The following is a 23,708-nucleotide window of genomic DNA, read 5'->3' as shown; positions in this document are numbered from 1 at the left end:
CCATTGCCATATAGGTCTCAACAAATTATACAATGTACATCAGAAAAGATTTTTAACTTGAAAATGTCATTCATCAAGATCTGATGTGTGATTTAAGTGTCGCACTGCATCATTTTGCTAGGTAGATATTATGATTTTCCAGACCTTGGATAAACGTTCTTAATCTTTACCTCTTTTTTAAAGAGACATTGTCTTTGCTTTTTTATTGACGGATGGTACAAAAACACAACTTCACTTATTGTATAAAATGCATTTAGACTGGGAGTGGAGTGCGGGGGTGGAGAGACACCCTATCAGTCTCAATACGGTACCAAGCAATGATAAATATGTCAAATTGATATGGAGTTCTTATCTTTGTCTCTGCCACTGAGACAGCGCTTGAAATGTATGCTGTAGACAGTGGCCAAGAATACTCTCTGGAGCTTTTGGAACTTTAGTTCCTGCACAGGTTATTGAAATTGAAGAAGTGCCCTTCAGCTTGAGATGCATTAAGCTGATACTGTAAAACTGGGAAAAACTAACTGGTGAATCACACTTGTACAGTAAAGTGTATTTTTCCAGGGACTGGTGGGAGGTACAAAACCAGATAATTTTTCAAAATGACCAGAAAACTGAGAATAGAGCAGGAGAGCATAGTAAATCATGCAGACTGATTATGTATTCTTTTTAAGGCAAATGCAACAATCAGACATTAATTTTACCTTTCTACAAGATAACCTTGCAAGTGTGACTGATTCTTAACGTAAGGGAAATTATTTTAAAATTATTCTGATGGTTTGAAGAACCCAGAGAGTGAGAAAGGAGGACGCTGGGTGTATGTGGTTGGCTACAGCTTAAAAAGAAAACATGATCAGTCGGTGACATGGAATCTGTTTTCACAACAGAACTATTAACAGTTTTTTGGACTTTGTGGTGGACAGTTAATACCAGACCAAGAAAATGATGTTCTGTTGTAGGCGTTTGGGGAGGGAAGTTGTGTCTATTTTGTTAGAATTGGAAGGATTAGCCGTGTAGTTAACTAGGTTCATGGGTATGCTAAGGTTGATGGCTATGAAATCGCTTAACTCTGTTAAGATTGGCAGACTGAGACTCCAGTATTGTTGGTTAAATCAGTATTTGCAGGTAAATATCCAACTGGGATGTTCAAATGTGGAAGTTCTACAGTCAAGCATGTTTTTCTAGAATGTGGCACTTATTACACAGAATGAAAAAGATTTATAAGAGTTTGTAAAACCAAGGCGTTATTCTGTTGATTTGTTCTTTGACCAAAATAATAGTTATGTTCTGTTTGCAAAAACAAATACTGCAGGGTATAGATCAATATACAAAAATATGAAACGTGGCAGATTTTTACTCTGCAGGGGGAAGTAGTACGTCTAATAACCTATATACTGCCAAAAACACATAAACTTAATAACTTCTGTAGTAGACCTTTCAGGGGCTCATCATCACATCACAGTTTTTTTGGAGAATGCAAATATATGCAAAATGAATGCATGGTTCCTTGTATCATATGGAATCAATGAACCATAGCAAAATCTGACTAATAAAGCAAAGCCAAATCAGAAGGATAAATACAAATGAAACCCGCATTTAAACCGTTCATCTTTATTTAAATTCAAATACTGGAGGCCAATTTATCTGGTTTCGTTCAATATTAATTGTTGGATTTGTGTTTCGTAATATACTATAGGCGAGGGTCCAAAATGAAAGGCTACCCTTAAAAAGCATACTCGGTGTGACGCAATCCTTACGCGACGGAGTTGAAAGAGCGAAAAAGCAGCAGCGGTTCAGGGCTCTGCCATCATTGGTCTCCGTACAGACATTTTAAACAGAATTTAAACGAATCGTCCCAGTCCATTTCACGTATACCTTCGACTGGGATTCCACCATCGCTGATCATATTTACGTTTTTCTCTGAACCGGAAGACCTAAATGAAATCAAAGTTCGCAGGGAGGTGACATCTAGCTGCTCCACACCTGACTTCATTGAATTGGGTTTTACAACAATTAGCATTTGTTTTGGTCCCATCCCGACACAGTATTAAACACGCCCAACTTTCAGTCAGAAGCAACTGGACTCACTCGTATAAATCTGCAGGCTAACGGTAAGCACACCAATGCAACACTTAGCTTTGTAAGGAGCACATGAGCCAGGCGTTGGATTTTGTTGTTGCTAATATGGTATCTGCCTAAGCAACGCTCTGCTAGCTAACGACAACATGGCTAACAAGCTAACCTGTTAGCTCGGATAGACAACAAATTACTGATTAAGTCTGGTTATTTTAGATTCTTCATAATGGTGGTGCGGTGGTTTCAACTTTCCATAGTAACTGGCAATGTAATGTTTTCAATCGGTGGGATTTTTATTGAGATTTAAGTGGTTAAACCGTGACGTTGTTTTGGCTAATGTTGATCGCGCACAAGCTAGCCCTGGTGAGGACTGCCCCCTGCATCGGTAAGAACTGTTCTCACCACGTAGCGGCTGATCTGAAATGTTTTCTATTGGACAAGCAACAACTCCCAGCTAACGATCTACAATTATATTAGCTATTTAATCCAATGCTCCTTTATTCGCGTAGCCGAGCGGTGGTACCGTAAATATAGTCAGTCTAGCTAGCAAGCTAAGTTGCACATCCGCACTCCGACTAGGTGCACATGGTTACGATGTTTTGCACTCTATTCTCATGATCTAATAATACCAGAGGGTTTTACAACTGTTATAACAAATCCTGTGGGTTTAATGAAATGGAACACGCACGCATGGTCTGTTAAAAGACCTTTTTTCATTAGAACTACTGTGTATTTCATTGAAAAAGAGGTGCCAGTTACATGACATCTATTGGAAGTGTTGCTGTGATAAAATGTGTTTTGAAAATCGACTTGCCGGTGTAGCTCTGTCAATATTGCGGGATTAGTACCATTAGTACCCATCCAGCTTGGGGCTGCATCTACAATTGGACATAGGTCTTCTCAAAGTTGTCTCGAAATTGAATCGTGTATGGAGTGAGACTGGGGCACTGTGCAGCTGCTGTGTTCATAGGTATCTTCTCTGTCAGATATAACTAGTAAACTGCATTTATATAGCGAGAAAAGTGGCTTCCTCTGACATCGACTACGTTGGTTTTCACAACGCTGGCTGAGTTCTTGACAGAGCCTGCTGTGACAGCAAGCTTTTGCGAATAATTTCCCAGAACTTGCAAAAAAATTCAGTTTTTGAATCTAAAGTGTGAGATGTCAATACTATTAGTGCCACAATGTAAACTGTTTGATTTTTTTTGTAGGTGACGAGCTGGCGCAGGTCGTGGGTTGTCCGTGGATAATGCGAGACAGTGGCGGTAGCCTGGCCCAGAACTGCTGGCAAGGCGACCTGGGTCTTACGGCTGTGGGGCAGGATGATACAGGGGGAGGTAGGCATTTCACCTCTGCTTAATAATATGTTTACCGTCTAGTTAGGTTTGTATAATTATGAATAATGCTTGTGCAAATGTGTCAAGTCAGGCTATAAGTGACCACCAGTACCTTCACATAAAGCATATTGGAAGCACTTTACAAGCTTTTATTTCTGCAGTTCTGTTGTTTGGAGCAGGCACTAGCAATACTAACATTTGTATTTATCCTCTTCCCAGTGAAGTGCAGTTCAGTGTTGGTTGGCAGCAAGTATATCCTATGATGAGTAATAGAAAACCTCATCAACAGTTAGAATGTACAGCATACAGCAGATGCCAGACAGAAATCATTTCAGTAAATCCCGACACAGTTAAATAGCACTGAATTAATGAGTTGTTGTACTATACATTCCAACTATCACACAGAGTCGGCCAATAACAAATAGTCTTGAACGTGTAGATCTGAAAAAAGAAAAAAAAGTATTTTGTGTCAAGACTGCACATGGTTGGACACACTTGAAAAAATTAATCTGTGTTTATGTTGCTGTTTATGTTGCTGTTTAGGTGGGATTCCTGGAGACCACCTCATAGTCCCAGTGTCAGGTCACAGTGTACAGAGTCCCATGCACCTCAGACTGGGGCAGAAAGAGAAAGTATGGACACGCGAGTATGTAGATGATGAGGAGGAGGAGGAGCAGGAGGAGGGTGGGATTGAGCCAATAGGTGACGAGGAAGAAGACAACTATCTGGATGGGGAGGACAAGGGTGAGTTTGAAGGCAAAGATTGGGATAACATTGAGGAGGAAGACGAAGAAGAAGAGTTGGAAGAGGAAGGAGACCAAGCAGAGGTGCAGTGGGCGATCCCTGAATTTCCTTTTCAGTCCACCGCGCACTCTAATTCACAACAACTTCAACATTATGGACCACAACAGAAGGCAGAAGAAGGTGGTGTTGTCAATGTAGAGGATACTCTCTCCCATACCGAAGTAGGGGGCTTGTTCAGGCCCCACCTCAGCCGGTACAGGGCTCTGAGGAGGTTCAGGCGCTGGCAGCGTTTGCGATCTCATGGAGGCCTTCAATTTCGGCTAAGTCAGCACTGGAAGAGCTGGCGCCAGCGTGCTCAGTGGATATGCTTTCTAGGACATCAGTGGAGTCGGAAGGGGAAAAGCTACAATCTGTATGGAAAACAGAGGAGGATAAAAAGGTATCAACAATCCCCCTACACAGATGGAGAGGAGGACAGCAACAATGAGAGGTTCAAAGAGTCTGACAAAGGTACTGACGTACACCACATTTACTTCTTAACAAGACTAGTTGATGAATATAAAGATGGCACAGTCCTATATTTTCCATAGGACAAGGAAAAGACAAAAGCAACTAAATGTCATTCTGTTTCATTGACCTGTTTTTAATAATTGTTGTATACTAACAGAGCACACGTAACGGAAGTCCTCTCAGTCTCTGTTAAGTTTCTGTGTTAATTCTGGATGGCAAATTATTTTGCATTGCATGCAATATTTGCACAAATATTCCATGCATGAAAAATGTGCACAAGGAAATAATTGCACAATAAATGATGAAGACAAGCAGTTAATGCTTTCAAAAGCCTTATTGTTGTTGTTTTTATAGTGATGTGTGTGTATTGTTAGTTACATTTAACAGACACTATCATTATAAGTGTACATTTATTGTTTTGGTTCTGTTCTTGATATTAGTTACTAAATATTACAGGAAATTATATTTACATTTTCACACTTTTTTTTAAATATACAGATTTATACTATATCTTACCTTCAAATTTTTTTGAAAAAGATTGAGTCTAAGAATCTGCATATGGAATATAAAATGCATTTTCCTTTCTCTGGCAGATAACCAAACAAATGGGCGCTCTCAAGACAACCAAGAGGACAGAGGGAGAAGGGAAGCTGAGGTCAAACCTTTGGAACTGGCCCTCAATGAAGAACACATGAGCTGTGTGACAGGTATGGAACAGAGGCCGAGAGTTTTGGCTGGTGTTCACCGCCAAATAAATCTGCTGTGCTATGTCTAATTAGATTTTGTCTTAGCTTTGTCATTCACTCTGAAATACCAAAGCTGTTGGTGTAGTTTAATTTCCTATGAAAATCAGATGATAAGTAAGCTGTTAATGTCACATCTGTCTTGGTCACACTTTTCATTTAGCTCCCCTTTGTTTCCCTGTTAGCTTTGCTTTAAAGTATGGTTAGTGCATCCTTATCTGCATCTGGTGTAGATCCAGACATTTGTCAAGAGAGACAATTGTCCTCATGAATGAACTCTTATTATTTAGAGATGAAGTCTTTAGTTGCATCTAAAATGATTCAGAAGATTCCAACTTCACTTATTTTCAAATATTTTGTAATATCGCAGTGAATGAGGGTGTTCCACTGCCTAATCCAGGAACAGCCGAAATCATACCAGTGCAGCATCACATATTGTTGCACATATTTTTCATCCAGATCAATGACAGACCTCCCTCTTGAAAGTGAACAAAAAAGTTTTTGTTTTTTTCAAGCATTTTCATATCAAAACAGTTATTTTTTTCAGTGACGGGTGACACAACACTGCTGCTATAGTTGGTTTCTTAATTCCACTGCTGATGCTGCTTAAAATGATCAACTTTGCTCTCTGGATTTGTGAAAGTAGGACATCAATCTCTGAACTTTTAAAGCTCCTTGTACACTTTCATGACAATTTCATGAATGAACACTTCTTGACATGAGCCAGGAAGCGTAGCCTTATATGGTATTATTGATGCATTAATATCCTAATTTGCCATCCTCGTGCACATCTGCTCAAACGCGTGAAGGTGGCATTCATCATGCTTATGCAGGTCATCTACAGGTCATATTTTCTTAAGTTAGAAATGTTTGAATCTGACATGTCATGTTCTCACAAACAACCCCTAAGAATTTTAGGATAAGTATGATCTTGCATGAGTCCTCATATTTTTTCTTTTTGCTCTTTTTTTGTTCTTAATTTGAAACTGGAATTATACGCAAAAACTACAGAAATATTCTAAAGAAAACATTGATCCACTTGCATGGAAACCATAGTATATATGTCAGGAATTTTGTGAAGACAATTGTTTTGTCTTATGACTCTTCTGTCTCAAGGTATTCTCGAAGAGTCTCTACAGCAGTATGGCAGTTTGATCCCCATCCATGTGGATGACATCGTGGAGAAGCTTCAAGACATCTTCAGTGAGAGCTTCTCACAGCCGAACAGGTCAGACACAGTGTTTGGTGGCTACTTTAGTGTCTGATTAGATGGTGTGTAGGTAATGGAGGTATTGTATGAAGCTAATTCGGGAGATTTGTGCAAATAATACCATAAATGTTTAAATAATCTTTTCTTTTCTTGATTGATTGCCTCAATTATGTAAAATATTAGATTTCCCTCAAAACAGTTAAACTGTCAGTACAGGCCACATATCAGTGACTATGAAAGCTTTATTTGACTCAAACTGACACAAAATGAAAATGTAGTTTTACATTTTGTTCAACTTGGGCAGTGCGACATACGCACAAAATAAAAAACATAATTTTATTTGCTTACAATAATTAATTTTAGGCTTATGATACACTCTACTGTAACTCTGATGTCATAATTTCTGTTTGTCTGTTGTGCTGCCTGACAAGACTGTAAAAAGTAACAATTGGGTTGCCAAGAATAGTGTGACTGAACCACTTTTGGGTTGTACAGGAGGCTCTTCAAATGTCATGTAGAGTTCTAATAAATCTTTTTTATTATTATAATTATAAATGTTTCACTCAATGAATCATCAATATTAACCACAGTTATCATCAGAAAACTTTATTCAGGCCAGATGCATACATTGTGATAACCCATAATGATCTTTGATGTGAACAAATAAAACATAAATTAGGTACAATCCAAGGTCTGGTCCATTGACACTTTCACACTGTAGGTGGGTCCATTTCATAATTCATGACATTTGTAACATAATCCAGAGGATAAATTAAAATAATGGCTATATTTTTTCCCTTCTAATATGACTTCATGTTTGATTTGTTCATTAGGAAAGCATTGGTTCAGCACCTAATACAGTCGTTCCAGCGTTCATCAGGATCAGCATTGGCTAAAACATTTCGAGTCAACTACAAACGCCACGTTCTGACTATGGATGACCTGGGCACTCTGTATGGACAGAACTGGCTCAACGACCAGGTATGGCATGACAGACTTGTAACTCTTAATACAATAAACTGTTTTCACGTATGACATTTTACTTGTCATAGTAAAGAAAAGCTTTAATGAGACCCAATTCGTCAATGAAACACATCAGAAGGGTGATGCATAGCCTGTGCACGTGCTGTATATCCGCCAATCCAGCTTTGCTTACTTTTTCTATTCTAGTTAGGATGGGGCGATGGCAACCTAATTGGCATATGAAAATGTATGTAGTGAAACATCGCGATGGACACTGCCGATCTAATATTTTGGAACATGTGTTTTTCAGACCATTTTTTTTTTTTAACCATCAGCTCCACAATTTTGTCATCCAGGAATACCTTACCATACCTTGCTTGCACAACTATGCTGGTGCACAGTGCAATATGGTTCAATTCCATTATCTACATAAGCCATTTACAATTTTCACTTCTTTAGTCTCTGTCAAAAACACTCCCACATTTTAGTCGGTCTGAGCCTATGTGAGATTGTGTAAAAAAAACTTTAAAGGACCCATCGTATGCCCATTTTACCACAGTTGATATGGTTCCTTCTTGGGGTCTTAATGAAATGTCTGTTACATATTTTGGTCAAAATACCACACGGATCATTTAAAACAGTACCTTTTTACCCTGTCTAAAACAGCCCTCCTCAGATTGACCTGTTTTGAGTGCCCCGCCTCCCTCTCACCCCTCTCACCCTCACCCCTCCTCCCTCCTTCACGAGATACAAGCGCCCAGATTTTTAGCTATCCATTACCTCTGTAGAAATATGGCTACAGGAGACGAAGATACAATCTTGCAACCATATCGTTTTGAACGGGGAGAGGGTGGAGCGCGTTAGCTCGCGAGCTAACGCTAGCCGGGGAGCCGGGCCGTCTCTCCCCGGAGCCGGTGAGATGATGGTGGTCCAAGGCCATGTAGCAAGACTCCCTACATGGGCATGGTTGGAACATGACTTATTTTTCGGTCGTAATCCCATTCGACGCCATCTAATTTAGTTCCACTGCTTGATGCAATGATTCACCATAGAAACCCATTGATCATTTTGGTCATTTAATATTCATGAGGTGCTTTGCATTGGTAATTTATGGTTGAATGTAGAGGGCGGGGTATTAGGCAGATCCATGTTTGCACTTTTCCAGGTTTACTGTGATAAAGGAAACATTGCATTCAGGTGTTGCCTGTATGTCCTATGTGTAAGTTGATGTTCAATTTTAAATTATCTTGAGACACAACCCAGGGTGTTTTTACGTCAATCTTTTTGAAGTACTGTAATGTTTACAATGATATAAATACTTTGAAAACCTAAGTATTCTAAGAAAACTTAGGTCTCTGCTCAAATAAATGAAAACAAATTTTATCAGACTGGGTGGCAGACTGCTTACAGATGAGAAAGTGTGCTATTGCGCCACTTTCTTTTCTTTGTGCTAAGCGCAGTGCAATTGTTATTGTTGATCTCAGACAAAAGTTATTCACTTATCAGAGAATGTCCTGTATCCCTCTTAAAGATGTTTGTTTATATATGTCATCTTCATTTGCTCTGTTGTTTAGGTTATGAACATGTATGGTGACCTGGTCATGGATTCTGTGCCAGAGAGGGTAAGGAAATAATAATAATGTACCAACTACTGATTTTACACAGAAACAACTCTGTGAAACAAGTAAAAAAAAGAAGAAAAGTGATTGGATTGTTAAACATGGTTAAAACCAAATCTGATTACATTAAGCTTCCCAGGTGTTTATGCCCACGTTGCACAAGTTACTGAATAAGGTTGGGGTGTTGAATATGTTTCTATTCAATTTATAATTAGGTGGACACCCTGCTTAATTAAGGTTTAGTGTATGGTTGACTCCTGAACAGAGATGTTAGCCAGTTTCAATAATTCCTTCAGGCTTCGAAAGTGTTACTCCAGAGTTCTTCTTTACCTCATTGAGGATTCTGCAATGTGCCTTTGGAGTCATCTTGGCCACGTGTAGGGAGACTAACCACTGTACCATATCTTCTCCATTTAACGACAATTTGTCTAACTGTAGACTGATGGAAATCTAAAGTCTTTCAGAAGACTTTGTAACCTTTTCCAGCTTCATGCCAGTCACCCACTCGTGATCGTAGGTTGTCTGAGATCCCCTTTTGCGAGGCCAGGTTCACATCAGCAGATACTTCTTCTGAATAGCAAACATAAAAATGTAGTCAAAGCTGCTTTTGTCCAAATTTGTCTAACTTATTAGAATCCAGGTTTGCTAACTTCTGACTCCAATAACCTTTTGCTGAAGTCATTAATCTAGGGATTCACATCCTATGCTGTGAATGTTTGAATGATGTACTTATAATGTGTGTGTTAGCAGAAACAGATTGTTTGCTGTTCATTTTTGTTTTCCACTGTATAAGTATTCAGTGTTAACATGCTGAAAATACTTGTCTAATATCTTTATAAGACATTTCCTAAGTTTTTTTCCCCACACAACTAAGTACGTATCTACAAAATAGGCTCTGTCAAATTATTCCAAGGGATCTTGAGTTGATTCCTGCAATATATCTTGTAGGGTGTCCTTGACTGGGAAAAAACCCACATGTACAATCACTCTTTACCTTCTCTACCTCCCTCCCCAGCACACAACGTCATTCACTACAAGCAATCACTCGCCATCTCTCATAAGCTGTTTTCAAACATGACCTCCGATGGAACTCCTTAGAATTGAGTCCCTACTTTCTCCAGAGTTTGCCTTTCACACATGAACAACACTTTGTGCAGAGTTAATACTATCACCCAGACATTTGCAGAGAAAGTCCGGAGTTCAGTACATGTCTGAAAGCAGTAGATATAATTTTCCCTGTTTGCATTCATGAGGCACACATACAATACTCAGCAAGCAGACAGACCTATTCTCAACACTGACCCTTTTCTGTAATGGCGTGTGGAATTACTGAAGTGATAAATCCCCCCCCCCCCCCCCCCACACACCATTTTTTTAACTCTCAAACAGGCCCAAATATCCACATAAACACACAGGGCCAGTAGACATAAACTTGTTGAGGAGAGCGATAGTGCTGCCATTTAGCTATGCTCCGATCAGTGCCAAGAAGTCTAACTGGTATTCCTCCAGGATCTTCCCTCTCTTGACTTCTTATATCCATCTAGAAAAGGGGAAAGCCCAATGAGTCAATATGGACAATTGAGATGATTTAACAGTCATGACACTGCAGCCTTGACCAATTTGAACGATTTTAATCTTCATGAAATAACTTCATATAGGCTATACAGTACGTACCAGAATCAAACATTTGGTGTATGCCTGCAGAACAGGCCAAGCCTACATCTACGTCTCATCTAGCATTATGAAAATGATCCCCATCGGAATGTACCTCTTTTTCCCTTCCCTTTTAACCAATTTAGACTCTTTGGCACATTTGCCAAACCCACCAAACTCCATTAAAATCATTAAATACACACTTAATACAAAGTCAACAGGAGAAGAACAAAACTCACTCGAACCATCATGGCTTGTCTTTCCACTGAACAATCAATCAACACACAAATATTGTGACATGTGTGTACTTGTGCGCTTTTAACACAATTATTGATTGTGTTCGATTAGGATTAAAAGTAAGTCATCATGTTTTATTTTTTTGGAATACCATCTCAAAATATTGTTCACATTTACCTTAACATAAACGTGTTCACAATTGCCGTCCACGATGATCACACATTTTGTTGACTATTCCATACAACAATTTTTTCCACTGCATAATTGTTAATTTCTTTCTTCCTCAGGTTCACTTTTTCAACAGCTTCTTTTATGATAAACTAAGGACAAAAGGATATGATGGAGTCAAACGGTGGACAAAAAACGTAAGTGTTTCCTTCTTTGAAAAGTCTTCAATTAAGTTGTTGGGACGCTCTCCTAGACCATCTTGTCATTTTAAATCATTAAGTGGCAAAAAAAGCAGAAATTACCCCCATGTTTGCTAAGCAGTTAAATCTGTCTAAAAATTAACAGGAATCAAACTTCTTTGTAAACATTAAGTGCCAACAGGAACTCAAAATCCAATATAAAATATAGCAGATGAAACTGAGAGGAAACAAGGAGCTTAACTAACTTGGTCAAACATACAAACTGAGCAGTAATCAAACTTTTTTGTAAACATTATGCAGAAACGGTAATTCAAAAACCAATATAAGATATAGCAGTGGCATCACTCACTATGTTGTGAGCTGCAATGTATGAGCAAAGCAGTCAAAGCTGTGCACTCCCATGTTGTCCTTGTCCTTTTTCATGTTGCTAGCATTGTCCCTAAATTGACATGCACTTTATTCAATGGAGAAAGCCACTGATTATTTCCTTTGGCAGTTGAAAATGAGTCACTGGTGTGTATTCTATGGAAGATTTTTGCTTGGAGCATCGCACAGGGAGGCGTCCAACCAGTGGAGAGTTGAACCTAAATGCGACGTTGGCCACATGTCAGGGCTCGACATATCTGTGGTTAAGCTCATTGGTTTAACATCTTCTGTACACTTCTGATATGTCTGTTTGCACACTTTCCTGTACAGTTTAGGCAGAAGGGTCTTGGAAAAATATATTTTCTCGACGGTAAACTGTGACTCCAGCTGTTCAAGTAGGTGACCTAGCCTTTGTTTGCGACAACGAACAGGGGGTTGCACATCCAAAACATGAATGAATGAAGTTCTTTTTGTCGCTTTCACGTCTTTGCAGTTCTTTTACCAAAGTTAACTGCTTCGTCATATTTTCTCCTTGTTTTATTTTGTTCAACTGCAGGAACATGGCGTGCTCTTTAGCGTGATGCTTCTGGAGGTGCTTGAATAAGTTTGCTATGTTGTATTTTGCATTGCTACCACCCCTCGCAACATTTCCTTTGCATTTATTGCAAGTAGCCGTCAAACCTGTTAGCGTAGCAAGCGTGAAATACCTCCATACAGCTGACTCTTTGACTGGCTCTGTGTTGTTGCTGTTTGTAGTGAGTCAAGTCTACAGGCATGCTGCGCGTGCGGCTGAAGCATGACGTAGCATGCGACGCAAACATAGAATTGACGTGAATAGATAAGCCCCATTATCTGATACTCGATCTAGCTGTTTAGTCAATATCGGATAATAATACTGGATCGTTGCATTCCTATACCAAATGTTCGGCCGTTCTTTCTAGGATTATGGATTTTGTTGTTTGATAGAGGGTGCTGTGGCGTAATGCAGTCTGATGGCTGATGAAACAAAGCAACACCCCCCAAGCGCTTTGAGGCACTTGGCTGAATATGCTCCTGTGCTGCCTCAGTTAAGCTGAGAGAGAATGATGGCCTCTGGTTTCCTCATCTTTTCAGTCACTGCCTCAACACTGTCAAGTTCCATTCTCATTACAGAGTTGGCCTTCCTCACCGGCTTGTTGCCAACCCCCCCCAGCACACCACAGCAAAGAAGAGGACACTGGCCACAACAGAACAGTAAAACATTTGTAGCAGCTGATTGCACATGTTAAAAGACCTGAGCCTTCCCAGAAAGAACATGCTGTTGTGTCCCTTCCTGTTGAGAGCCTCAGTGATGTCTGACCAGTACAGTTTGTTTTTTAGATGCACTGCCTGAAACTTATAGTGTCCACCATCTCCGCTCCTAAGCCATTAATCACAAAAGGTGTCGGGGATCTATGTCTATATCGGAAGGTCACCACCAGCTCCTTGGTTTTACTGATTGGTTTCACCATTCAACACGACTCCCGACCAGGTCTCTACTCTCCTCTTCTTTGTCAACTGTGATGCAGCCGACAATGGTGGATTTGTCCAAGAACTGTTGTAGGTGGCAAGTTACTATGTTTAAGGGGTCAGAGGGTTAATGGTAGAGGATGCCCCACCTTGTTAAAGCCCTATGAGACAAATTGTGATTTGTGAATATGGGCTATACAGATACAATTTGATTGATTTTGTAGTAGAAGTTTAAGGTATAACGGGTGAATAGAAATTGTGACAGGACAGTTCCCTGGGGTGTACCAGTGTTGTTCACAATCACATCTGACAAGCAGTCCTGCAGCCTGACTTACTGAATCCCGACAGTGAGGGAGTCTGTGATCCATGACAGAGAGCTTCTGGGGCTGACCTGAGTCGCTGAACTGTGTTAAACACACTGGAACATTTTAAAAATATAATCCTTGTGTGCTGCTCTGTGGCATCTCAGTTGGTGTGCACAGTATGCCCTGTGATCCAGGTACATGATGGCATCAACCCAAGGTCAGTCTGCTATGCAAACTATAGTGGAACCAGGTTGTCCTGTATCAGGGGCCTGAGGTGCTGCAGGATGATCCTCTTGAAGGTTTCCATGACATGTGACGTTAAAGCCACAGGACTGAAGTCCCTGGGAGCACTGATACAACCTTTCTTTGGCACAGGGACAACGCAGGATGTCTTCCGGGTCTAGCTTAGTTAAAGTGGGAGACAGGGATACTGTGTCAAGCAGCCACTCGCTGCGGTGCTCACTCGCAACTCAATGTTTCAGTGTGAGGAATCAGCAGTTATACTCAGTCTCTCTTGTGCCTGTGCTGACCCATACAGACACGAGCACACAGACGCAGTTTCATCGGACACATCTGTAAACTCAGACGAGATAAAATATTAATTTGGTGTTCAAGAGTACAAATTACGTACTTTTGTTTGCATATGTAGCTGGGAGTGAAATCTGATCATAAGAACATGCATTCAGGATGCATTTAATGCATGATGTCAATAATCACTGGGGGTTTGGAAGTCAGTCAAAATGTTTCGAAGTTAATGTCAAAATATTACTACATGGAATAAACAAATAACATGAATACCTTTTTTTTCCACTTTTACCTGGTATCATTCTAATCAATTACAGCTGCAGCCTGTTCATACAAAAAAGTAGGAAAGCTGTGATTTCAAGTCTTGCTACAGATGTTCAAAAATTTACATTTAATTAAAAAGTATGGATTAAATTAACTAAATCTAAACCAAAACATTTGTAGGATTTGGTAAATCGCAATCAATTGTAATGCAACAGGAACATTTTTTTACATTTCCTAATTATCTGGGTCCAGTTATTTAGATGTACCATTTACCTGCATGATATAAATTTATATTTAATAACTGTAGTGGTGAATTTGATTTAGATTTACTAATAATCTGCAAGAAATGTATTTATAGTCACACATTGTTGCTTTACAGTGATATCCTTATTTAACTCTAAATTCAGTACGTGTTTGAAAATTACAGTTTTAAATTGTATCACAGCACTTTAAAACTATTCAATATTATTAGATGTCAGTTTGTTGCCATAATTTTCCTATTTAAAACAAACTCAATATCATGCCTTTTCGATGCAACAGTTAACTAAAGTTTGGTCAACATGACAAACATACTAAACCGTAGAGGTGTGCATCTTCACTAGCCTCACGATTCGATTACAATTCAGCAGTCAACGATTCGATTCACATCGATGCGTTTCAATGTATCGCATCCACAGTTCTCTAGATTACTGCACATGGCTGCTTTTTCATCGATTTTAATAAAATCAGTCAGACGAACATGAATTCTGTTTTTATTTAGAAAATGTTTTAAAAATAAAGAGGTCGCTCACTTTAACACTGATGTCCTGACTTTTTGATCACGCTACGTTACATTTGTCTTATAAACTCTAGAGCGAATCAAATCAACAAAAAGTAAATGTCAGTCCTGTACGTCTCCTAATAACTTTGTGATAAGTCGTGGTGATTCTGTGTAAAGTGAGCGCAGTTCAGAGGGGGAATGAGGAGGAAACAGACTCTGACAGAGTCACACAGGACGACTGGACCTTTTTAATGTGCGTCTGTCCTGGTCCTGAAGCAGCTCTGGTTATAATTATTCAGCGGTGGGACATCGCTAAAGCAATGAAGGTAGCTGAAAACATGAATCGATTATGTTCTGTCACTGCATCGATGTAGTGTCGTCAAAGTCCGCATCGCGATTCATCTAAGAATCGAGAAATGTCAACATCTCTAATAAGCAGTCGGAGGGGCTCTAAGAAAAACAATCACAATTCTGTGTTGGGAAGTCAATGCAGAAACACCACTGACCACAAAACTGTTGCCATTCAGATTTTTAATGGGCAAAAAATGATTAAAAAAAAAAAAAAGTTATAAAATTCTGCAATACCTTACTCAACATGCTCCCGAAATGTGCCATAGCAGCCTATGTGTATTGGATATTGGCTTTACTTCAATAATTCATATTTCATAGACACATAACAGGGAACCAATTAAAAGTAACAGAACAAACTGTCAACGTATGATAAAAATCTGAGGGTTACAGTTTTGGAAAGTTTAGAATGTGTTTTTCACTCAGGAAAATAACAAACGCACAAGCAGCGTAGCTTTCTGAAGCTTACAAAACGGAACGCTTAAAAACCTTCTTAATCCTGTATTAATTATGTGCTTAGTCCCACAACTGTTTCAACCGTAGGAGATTTTTCCTCTGTCAGTCAGTGACAGACCATCACACAATAATCAGGAGTCAGTAATGTGAACTAATAATTTGTTATATGTAGGCCAGGATGAATAAACCATCATTTTCTATTACTGTAATATTTTTTCCATACCAATACTTTACAAAATAAATAATTGCAATAATGTGGTCAGACCATTGAAATATGTTATATGTATTTTGAGAAAATGTAGGTTTGGGTGATAAAACCATTGTCATAAGTTTGTTTTTGGAGAGGTTGCTGCTGTCACTGTGGTTGTTGTTGCAGCAGCTGGATGGCTGTAGTAATCTGAGATTCTAGACCAAAAAAAAACATGGTGGAGGCTTCATCAGGCTACAGCAGCACAGTGGTTAGCTGGCAGATGTAAACGCTACTAGTAAAAGCTGCGCAGTGCACCACGTCTAGATGCCTAAATGCATTGAGTTGCTGCCATGTTATTGTCTGATTAGCTATTTGTGTTAACAAGCAATTGAACAGGTGTGCCTAATAAAGTGGCTGGTGAGTGTATCTCGATATTATATTATCATGATAAGATCCTTTTCCAAATTGCTCCTATGTTTAAGCTGGTATACATGAATTAAAAAAAGTGATGACCAAATCTGTTTAATGTGTATTTCAAAACAGACTGACTTGTTAAGCCTCTGTCTAGCAGGTCAGACACTGCATCATCAAACCCTTATTCACAAATGCAGCTTGGTGTGGTCGGTTAGCATTAGCAGCAACCACTTTTTGAAAGCATATAGCGATGGAGAAATAACAAGAAATGGGCAGTTTTGCTTCGTAAATCTCATCTTGTGGCCTCATTGTACCGTGAACAAAGGCATGACAATGCCTGGTTAATGAGCCTCAGCGAATTTTGGGTTAGCACAACATCAGGCAAAGGGTCTGCACAAAACACAATGACAGACTTTCAATCAAACTACAAAATATTAAATGAAGGGGAGATGGCGCACGTTGTTTCAAAATCTAACGAGAGAAATGCCTACTGATTTTTCTCCCGAAATATTAGACCATTTCTAGAGTTTTTAACGGCATGTTGCATAGGTAAAACCTGTATGCATACTTGTGTACAGTTTTCTTTTGAAAACAAAATTTAGTACAAGTAACTAATATTACTTAACTCTGATGGCAATGTTTTATTCTCATTAATGCGGTCCCTTCTTGTGGCTCATTAAAGTTGTTTGGGTGGAACACTATTGTAGGAAAATTGGATAAATTAATTTAGCTTGTATCTTGAAAGAAAAACAATTTTTATTTGGAAGAGTAACATGAAACTGTGACATTTAACAAACCACTTTTTCAGTCCTGGCCATGTTTTTAATCAAATCGTAGAAGATACACTTTGACTTTCAGTAGTTAAGATGGCATATTGGGCCACGTTAACTTACTAACTTGCGATAAACAATATTCATCTACTGCAATAAAATGTATAAAACATGTTTTACCTTTTGGAAATGGCTACAGCATTGTAAATCATCTCATGTGACACCACTTAACCAGTCAAATTTGGGAATTCTGATAACCATTCAGACACTAGATACAGGTAAGAATAGATTCAGAGAAAAGTAATACGTTTTTAATCAAGATTCTTTGAAACGGATAGTTCACAGAAAAATGAAAATTCACTCATTATCTATTCGCCACTATACCGAAAGAGGGGAGGGTGAAGTGTTTGAGTCCACAAAACACTTTTTTTTTTGTCCCATTGTCTCTCACACAAACTTGTTGACCCATCAGAATGGCCATCTGCGGCATTGTGACAAATCCTGCTTGTGTCTCTGGCCAGTTAAAAAACCTTTTCACAACAAGTTTTTCCCATCCATGGCAGTCAGACAATATTCAGCATAAACTCTATAGATGAAGTTTTCTGTGAACCTTATCAACAAGCACACAGCTTTCTGAAGGTAGATAGAATTTGATCATCTGGAGATACCCTGTACCAATACTGCATGGTTAATTAAATTGCTCACCACTGTTTAGATAAGAAAGCTAATCAATTTCTTCTGTACTTTCAAGTGGTGGGAAGCAGTATGTAATATTAAACATAACAATGTTCTCTCTTTCTACTACTCTCTATCCTCTCTTCTCATCTTACTCGTATCAGGTGGACATCTTTCAGAAGGATCTGTTGTTGATCCCCATCCACCTAGAGGTTCACTGGTCGCTGGTCAGTGTTGACATTCCTCGTCGAGCCATCACCTATTTTGACTCTCAGCGGACCCTCAACAGACGCTGCCCGAAGGTAGGACTAGACTACACATACTCGTAGTTTATTAAAAACAAAAACAAAAATGCCTTGAGACCTCTTTGGTGAATAGTATATTAGTGTGTGACGTCAAATTAAACTTTCCATCTAGGCAGTGTCCAGGCTGCATTCATAGAACAGGCAGGTGTAGTCTATTCTGACACACCTCCTATTGCTCTGTTAACATGGACCATCAGCCTGTTTCTTTATCCTGAACTGTTTTCAGATTAACCCAGTTTATAATATACTAACATGCAGGGTCTTGCCTGTGTTTGCAGAGGTCTTGGGGTGTTTTTTGTGTTTCGAGGGTTTGTGGTGCTGTTTGGGAATTTTGTAATTATTCAAAATAAATGTTTATTTAATGTCACTTTGAGTTTTTTGGCATGTTTTCAGTTTTTTTCTACCATATTTGTGAAAGAAAGCTGAAAATACTTATTTTACTTGTAAGGAAGTCTATTAATACTTTTTTTAAAATAAATTTAGATTACCTGAACATGTACACAGAACAAGAATGTACATGTTGATAGATATGTACGTTTTTTTTCAAATGCAGTGATGTCACTATCACTTATACCTGCAGACTTGCGAATGATCTACAGGTCAAGGGGTTAGGGTTGTAGAAATTAACATTTCTGATTAATAGCGTCTGGGTTTAGGTGAGTGAAATAGGCCTGATAGTTTAATTAAAGCCCTTTTAACCAGTTATAGTAACATCACCCCTCAGGCTTTATAAGCGTTGCGTTGCGTGTGCAGCGTTGAACGGTGCTTTTAATTTCGGTGTCATTTTACCAGGTTTGAGCATCCACACGTCGCTGAGCCATACTGCACTTATAGAGATTTGAGGTCTCGTCTATTTCCCCTGCATTCCATGCAAGACTCACAGCAGTATAAACAGGGGAAATAATCTATCGCCACAGTTTCAATATTTACTATTGATTATGTCACAACATAAATATTTGCAACTCTTCCTGTACTCATTTCAAAGTATAAGCACCCTTGCGTTTCTTTTGAATTAAGTAATTTGTTTTAACAAGGTTTTGATTGTTATTGCAGGACCTGGAAGATGTACGGCTTCATACCATAGTGTCGTTGCATTTAGCTGCGTTTATAACTGTAATTTTATTTGCTGGAATACAGTATAGCAGAAATGCCAATGAAATGGTGTGTGTGTCGGCATGAGAGAAAGAAGAAGGGAGCGAGTGGAGTGGGGGGTGAATAAAATTGTTAACACACGCAGCTATTAAGAAAGATTTTTGCTCATTTAAGAAAAGTATCGATCAGTATGTGTTTAAGTGTTTACAATGTGGAGTTGGTTAGAAACAAATCAATTTGAAACTATAGCGGGTCAGAGACGTCAGTGTCGGTATGTGTGTGTGATTGCATGTTAGTGCAAGAGAAGAGCGCGAGCAGATTCAGGTTGAATATGAATGTCATGAATATATATATACTTAAGCAATGTACACTTGAGCATGGTTCTATCAATCTTTCTGCATAGAAATTTTAATTGTTCACAATCTAATTTCACCTCTACTTCCAAACTTAAATAGAGAAAATAGCCTCTTGTTATTTTTTCCTACTGCACACTTTTTGTTGGAGATTAAATTTTAAATTGATCAATTTGCAACTTGCGAATCAAAAACTAAAATTCCTAATTGCTGGAAATATTCAGACCCTACATTCAATAGAAACCCCTTTTGTACTTTTACCGGTATGTAAGTCCCTACAAGATTTGTATACATGGATTTGTCAGTTTATACACTTTGGACACACAAATACGCACACACACACTGTACATAAATTCACAAAGAAACCTGTTTGTTTGCTTTATCTCTGTAGTCTTTTCATTGATTATTTTGTTGTTCACAGCACATTTATAAGTATCTGCAAGCAGAGGCCATCAAAAAAGACCAACAAGACTTTTTGACGGGATGGAAAGGCTTTTTTAAAATGGTGAGATGCATTATTAGTTTTATTTTTGTCCTAACTTGACTCGCTGATGCAGATTGAGGTTTCTCATTACACAAAGCCCTTTGAAGAATTAATTAAAAAATTTGGGATCTCTGTGGCGGATCGTAGGCTGTGGATGCTGATAGTCATAGTTCATATTATTAGTGTGGCATCTGTACTATGGTTTGCTAACATTACGGATTGTATGTTGCAGAATGTGGGTCGTCAGAACAATGACAGTGACTGTGGGGCTTTTGTGCTACAGGTGAGTTACTCTTAACCCCTATTGACACATGCAGATTTATGTGGAATCCTTTGTAGCCTCAAAGTCAACTTAAGTCAATGTTAGGGGATACACTGTTTATCTCATCAGTATCTCCGTCATGATTCAGGCCCATATGCAGTCTCTGTATCTATCCACCGTGGGAGCCTTAAGGCGGCGCATGCTTCTGCGTTTTCAAGGGCCCGTAAGCGCAAGAGCCCTTCCGGGCCCCTTATGTGCTTATGTATCCGTGCTTACGTGCATCGCCCAATTTTTCTAACTATATGTTAAAGCTTTGCGAGCCTCACGCAGCCCGCAAGGCTGTGATTGGTCTGCTAACTACATCCTTTCTGGAGTCGCATTTCCGGTTTCATGCCACATAATACCGGCAGAAACAACGGAAGATTTAGAAGAACGAATATGGCTCAAATAGAAGAGCGTTTGGCAGAAGAGATTCGAAAGTATGACCACTTGTATAACCCGTCACTGACTGGTGGATTTGTCCGCCAGAAAAAAGGTTATGAGGAGCCGCAGTGGCGATGTAAATAATCAGTTTATTTACATTGCCCGCAAAAGTTGCGTGCAACCCGACTATAATTCGGCCTTTAGACAGTCTTCGACCAAAAACCTTACTCCGCCTAGTGTTCGGGCGGGGAAATGCTTTGTAATACGCGCAACGCTTGGATAAGCATGAATGACAATGAGTCCTTCCACACAGCGGCGTGAAAAGCCGCAGATGCAGTTGCAGAAGCATGTGCCGAACCTTTAGAAAGACTACAGAGGCTATGGCTTTGAAACTAACTCAGGAAGTAGGCTGCTTGTTGCTGTAACTTGAGGATCTATGGAGCTGGTCGCTCAGCACTGGAGGAATACACGCAAACCTACGGGCTGATGTTGCACGTGGTGTAAATGCACTTACAAAATGTTTTGTTGTTAATCTGCAGGCCTATAACTTGTTTTTTCCCCCCTCATATACCCCCCCCCGACGCCCTGCAGTACTGCAAGTGTCTGGCACTTGGGCAGCCATTCAGCTTTGGCCAACAGGACATGCCACGGCTGAGGAGGCAAATGTACAAAGAACTATGTCACTGCAAGCTCATTCTGTGACCAACCCCCTTAAACCAAGCCCACCATCTCCAGATGCTCCCACCCCTAACCCCAACAAGATGGAGGGACAATGATAAAACAAGAAGAGGACAATGAGCAAATGATTGACTGGAAAAAGACAAACTTTTGAAAAACTTTATTTTTCTCTGCCAATATCCAGAGAAATTACTTCTACTGTAGGTGATGTTATTATTTTGCTTTTTTTTGTCTCCCTTTGCTTCCCTTCACCCTCCCCCCGGAACTCTCTGATTTTATGTCCATGGTTATTCCTTTGTGGTTGACAGAGGCCAAGACTAGCTTCCGGTTTTGAAATGTGCTAATCTTCCATCTTATTGTATATCATATCTATTTTTCTGTCTGAATGGGAGCATGAAAAAGATCATGGTTGGATTTTTAAAGAATCCAGCCCAGATGAAGGCCTGAATCACACTTAGTCTGACTGCTACTTAAACGGAAGATGCCTAAATAGTAAGTGCAGATGTGGTGTGAAGAAGATTTGAACCAGTCTGTGTACGCTTGTTGTTAAGTAGTACCAGTTGATTTCTGTGCCTTCCATCCATCCACTCTTTACATCAAGTTGTGTTCCATTCCAAGTTCAGTGGGAAACTCTGAGCCAACGTCTTTTGAAGAAAAAGTAGAAATACACTCCCCCGATGCTACAGTCAATGTTATGTTGATCATGCATTCTAGTCAGCACATAATGTTTGCCACTGTAGTGCAACGTGACATTTCCAATGTATAATATTTGCTTATTCATTTTCTAGAAGATGTTAAGATGGATATAAACTGATCCTGAAAATGGAAACGTTTTGAGGTCAGAAAATGGCATATCAAGCTCTCCTGGTGCTTTTTTTCCCTGAAGGAAACAAGTAGTAAAACCTAATCCTGGAAACACGTTACATATTGACTCTTTGTGCCAGAAACCTCCTCAGCCACCATCTTTATTCCCAGCCATACAAGTGGAACATCTGCACATGGGAGATTAGATCTGCATCAGTTGATCAGCCCACCCCATCCCACCCCAAACAAGCCAGACTGACATTGGCCTAAAGAAGGGGTAGCTTTACATAGCGTTTATCTTTTTCTGTGATTTATCTCTGTCAGTAAATTTGTTGATATGCTTATTGCTTTAAAGAAACGTTGTTAAAAGGAGGACTACAAATTTGTGTTGTTTCGGTGTAGGTACAGAAGAGATCCTCATGCTAGTATGTCTTTGAAAGTTCAAGATGCATTTTGGTGTGGACCATGACAGCTACACAATAGATGAAGCATTTGGAGTTACAGTGTCCTCCTCTTCTTTTTGTAACGAAAGACAAATTTGTTGATAGCTGTGTTTTGGTTTGTTTTTTTGTCTTTTTTTTCAAACAGGAGTTGATGCAACAGAGATGACAGTTTTATATATCTTCTACAATGCATTATGGTTGCTAAAAATTAAAATACGTGGCAAACGAGATATGTGTGCAATTTTTAATGATATTACTGAATGGGTATAAGCTGGCTACATGCTATCTGCATGTTGTTCAGGATGTACACAATTGGGAGACAGGTATTTTACTTGAGAGTTTCCAATTTATGCCATATGACAATACAACTCCAACATTCAGATCAGAATACTGCACTCATTTATTTATTTATTTTTGTCAGAAGTAGCTTGGCAAATAGAGATTTTTAATTTAATTAGAAACATGATTGATTTACAAATATGATGCACTGTTAACTGAATTGGACCCAGCTAGAGACTTATCAAAGATCTCTATAAGGTGACCAACAACTTAAGAGTTTATCAGTATGACGAATCTTGGAGGTTTTGGAAGATGGCAAAAATTTATAAATTGTTATAGTTATGCTTTTTGATATATTCAATAGACTTAATCTAACGCATTAGGGCCTTGGCATAAGGTTAGGGGAACCTCTTGATGAGGAAGCCTTTATACAACACTAGTAAAATCTGGAATGGCAAAGAAAAAACATGTAAATGGTAAATGGTTTTGTATTTATATAGCGCTTTTCTAGTCTTGATGACCACTCAAAGCGCTTTACTGTACAGTTCACCCATTCACACACACATT

The 23,708-nt window shown here is 39.1% G+C and overlaps 1 protein-coding gene across 2 annotated transcripts; it reads left to right on the top strand.

Annotated features, from left to right (window-relative positions):
- The first annotated feature begins 1,759 nt into the window (after positions 1–1,759).
- Positions 1,760–23,090, top strand: senp3b (SUMO specific peptidase 3b). Of its 2 annotated transcripts, XM_053416310.1 has the most exons (12): positions 1,760–2,108; positions 3,285–3,410; positions 3,954–4,664; positions 5,258–5,371; positions 6,524–6,635; positions 7,451–7,598; positions 9,155–9,202; positions 11,377–11,454; positions 18,183–18,320; positions 20,190–20,273; positions 20,485–20,535; positions 21,529–23,090. In XM_053416310.1, the coding sequence occupies exons 2-12, from the start codon at positions 3,323–3,325 to the stop codon at positions 21,637–21,639; spliced, it is 1,683 nt and encodes a 560-aa protein (XP_053272285.1). In that variant the 5' UTR covers positions 1,760–2,108; positions 3,285–3,322; the 3' UTR covers positions 21,640–23,090. The 2 variants fall into 2 exon arrangements, with proteins under 2 accessions (XP_053272285.1, XP_053272286.1); XM_053416311.1 differs by lacking the exon at positions 3,285–3,410.
- The last annotated feature ends 618 nt before the right edge of the window (positions 23,091–23,708 follow it).

Source organism: Pleuronectes platessa, chromosome 23, assembly GCF_947347685.1.
Source record: "Pleuronectes platessa chromosome 23, fPlePla1.1, whole genome shotgun sequence".
NCBI lineage: Eukaryota > Metazoa > Chordata > Actinopteri > Pleuronectiformes > Pleuronectidae > Pleuronectes > Pleuronectes platessa.
This window is presented reverse-complemented; position numbering and strand designations above follow the sequence as displayed.